This window comes from Triticum aestivum, chromosome 1B (assembly GCF_018294505.1).
Source record: "Triticum aestivum cultivar Chinese Spring chromosome 1B, IWGSC CS RefSeq v2.1, whole genome shotgun sequence".
Taxonomy (NCBI): Eukaryota; Viridiplantae; Streptophyta; class Magnoliopsida; order Poales; family Poaceae; genus Triticum; species Triticum aestivum.
Window position 1 is genome coordinate 27,755,127 of NC_057795.1, and position 2,145 is coordinate 27,757,271.

General features: G+C 45.3%; 1 protein-coding gene across 1 annotated transcript in view; it reads right to left on the reverse strand.

Moving 5' to 3' along the window:
- Positions 1–344: 344 nt before the first annotated feature.
- LOC123076302 (uncharacterized) overlaps positions 345–2,145 on the reverse strand; it is a 15,135-nt gene continuing 13,334 nt past the window's right edge. The window contains exon 2 of the mRNA XM_044498626.1: positions 345–384. Within this exon, the coding sequence (XP_044354561.1) occupies positions 345–384 (40 nt within the window). The remainder of the gene's footprint in view (positions 385–2,145) is intronic.

The following is a 2,145-nucleotide window of genomic DNA, read 5'->3' on the forward strand; positions in this document are numbered from 1 at the left end:
GTATGATGAAGTAGCAACTCACATACTAATGCTGCTCTAATCAGATCATGCATATGTGTAGTTAGATCAATCTAGATTCAGAATTTAAGAACAAAAAGCTCTAAGAGAGAGAGAGAGAGAACAATTGCGGATAGTTTTGCTACATGTATTGGAGTACAAATCAGGTAGCACTACATATGCATATAACCATATTGTCGCTTCAGAATTCTGGTACACACTCGGTACAAGAAAATATAAGGGCTTTTTTCTGTACAAGGGGCCCATGAGAAGCAAAAAAGAAAAACAGAAATGGACTCCTCTCTGCGTGCCAACTCAACAGGCAAAGTCTGAATCAAAAGATACCTTCAATCAGGATTGTACAATGACCTGGTCCAGCAGCTGTCCCTGTACAGCACAAGCATATAGTGAGTAAAGCTATGGGTTACAAAGGCATGCTGACTACCTTCTTGTATGGAATACAATTCGGTGGTATTGCACATTGATTCGTCGTATTTTCGGGGAAAACTACTATGTGTTTTAGTGTCAAGTTCTGATTTGTTGAGATAACTGACGATGCTCAAGACCTCAACTGGCGAAGGCACTGAAAGGATCATGAGCTACATGCATGGTAAACTGGCGAACACAGAACTGGTTCTTTTCTCACTTAAAACTTTACAATTAGCATGGATTTTATTTGAAATATCAGTTGAAATAATTTCAGCAAAGAACCACATATATTAATTGAAAACAAACAAATTACTGTGTCAATTATATTAGTTACAGCAACATGCATTAATGAGTCATAAGTTAGCTAGCGAAAAACTTAAGCCACAGAACGGAAAGGCCACAACATTTGCAAGCAAGATCAGATCAGAAAGAAATAGCCAACACTAACTGTACAAGCTCAAGCGGTTAGACATCTTATGGATGGTTATTAAAATCTTGTATATCACTCAGTTCAGAACGCCTCAGTCCCCTCTTTACCAATGGCTGCTGTTGTACTTCGCTAAGCTTAGGACAGCCATTTATGTCAACATGCTGTATGGATGATAGAACCTGTGATCCACCAATGGACGATAACTCAAAGCAATCTCTGAGAACAAGAGCCTTGAGATTGTTTGTGTTGATCGAGTTCAATAGAATGGACTCCATACCGGGACATCCTTTCAAGTATAGAAGGGTGATAGAGGCTAGGTTCTCTAAGCAGGTTCACTACCGGAACAGGGCTCTAAGCCGACAGCCAAATGTATGCCGACGGCCACCGTCGGCCTAGTCCGAGCTATGCCGACAGCTAGATCCTGGCCGTCGGCGTACAACTGCCGTCGGGCTATCCCCGTCTACGCCGACAGCAGCCGTCGGCACAACGCAGCCGTCGGCTTATCCCGGACTACACCTACAGCTGCCGTCGGCATATACTGGCCGTCGGCATAGATGCGGGCCCGCCGACAACACTCATCACGGCCGGCTAACGACGTCAAATCTATGCCGACGGCCGTGACGGGTGGCCGTCGGCATAGATACGGGTGACACGTCACCGATCCAGAGCGCACCGACCAGGACCTATGCCGACGGCAGCCGTCGGCACAGGTGACACATCATCGATCCGCGGCGCTGTCCATCTGCCCTGGCCGCAGCTATGCCGACGGCTTTGCCGTCGGCATAGTTTTTTTTTTCTTTTTTTCTTTTTTTCCATATAGTATTATTATTATTAAGCATACAGTATGTGTTAATAAGCATACATATAGATTGTGTTAATAAGCATACATATAGTATGTGTTAATAAGCATATAGTAAGCATACATATAGTTTTTTTTTCTTTTTCTTCACTGTTTTCTTTATTATTATTATTTAACTAACTTACATATAGTATGTGTTAATAAGCATACATACATTATTTTTCGGTTCTGTACAGAGCGGTGTGACCCCCCTCACGAACGGTGCCGCCGCCAGCCGGCAACTGGAATGGGGACAGCCGCATCGGGTCTATACGAAGGGGACTTTGCTCCAAGTGTTCATATATATCGGATGACCTACCACAACCGGATGGTGTTATGCCATGTCCGAAGAGGCGGCACGCATCTCCGGGGTGTGGCCCCGTCACGGACGGCGCCGCCGCCGGCACCTGGAGGAGGGGAACGGACGCGTCGGGTCTACATGGAGTGGATG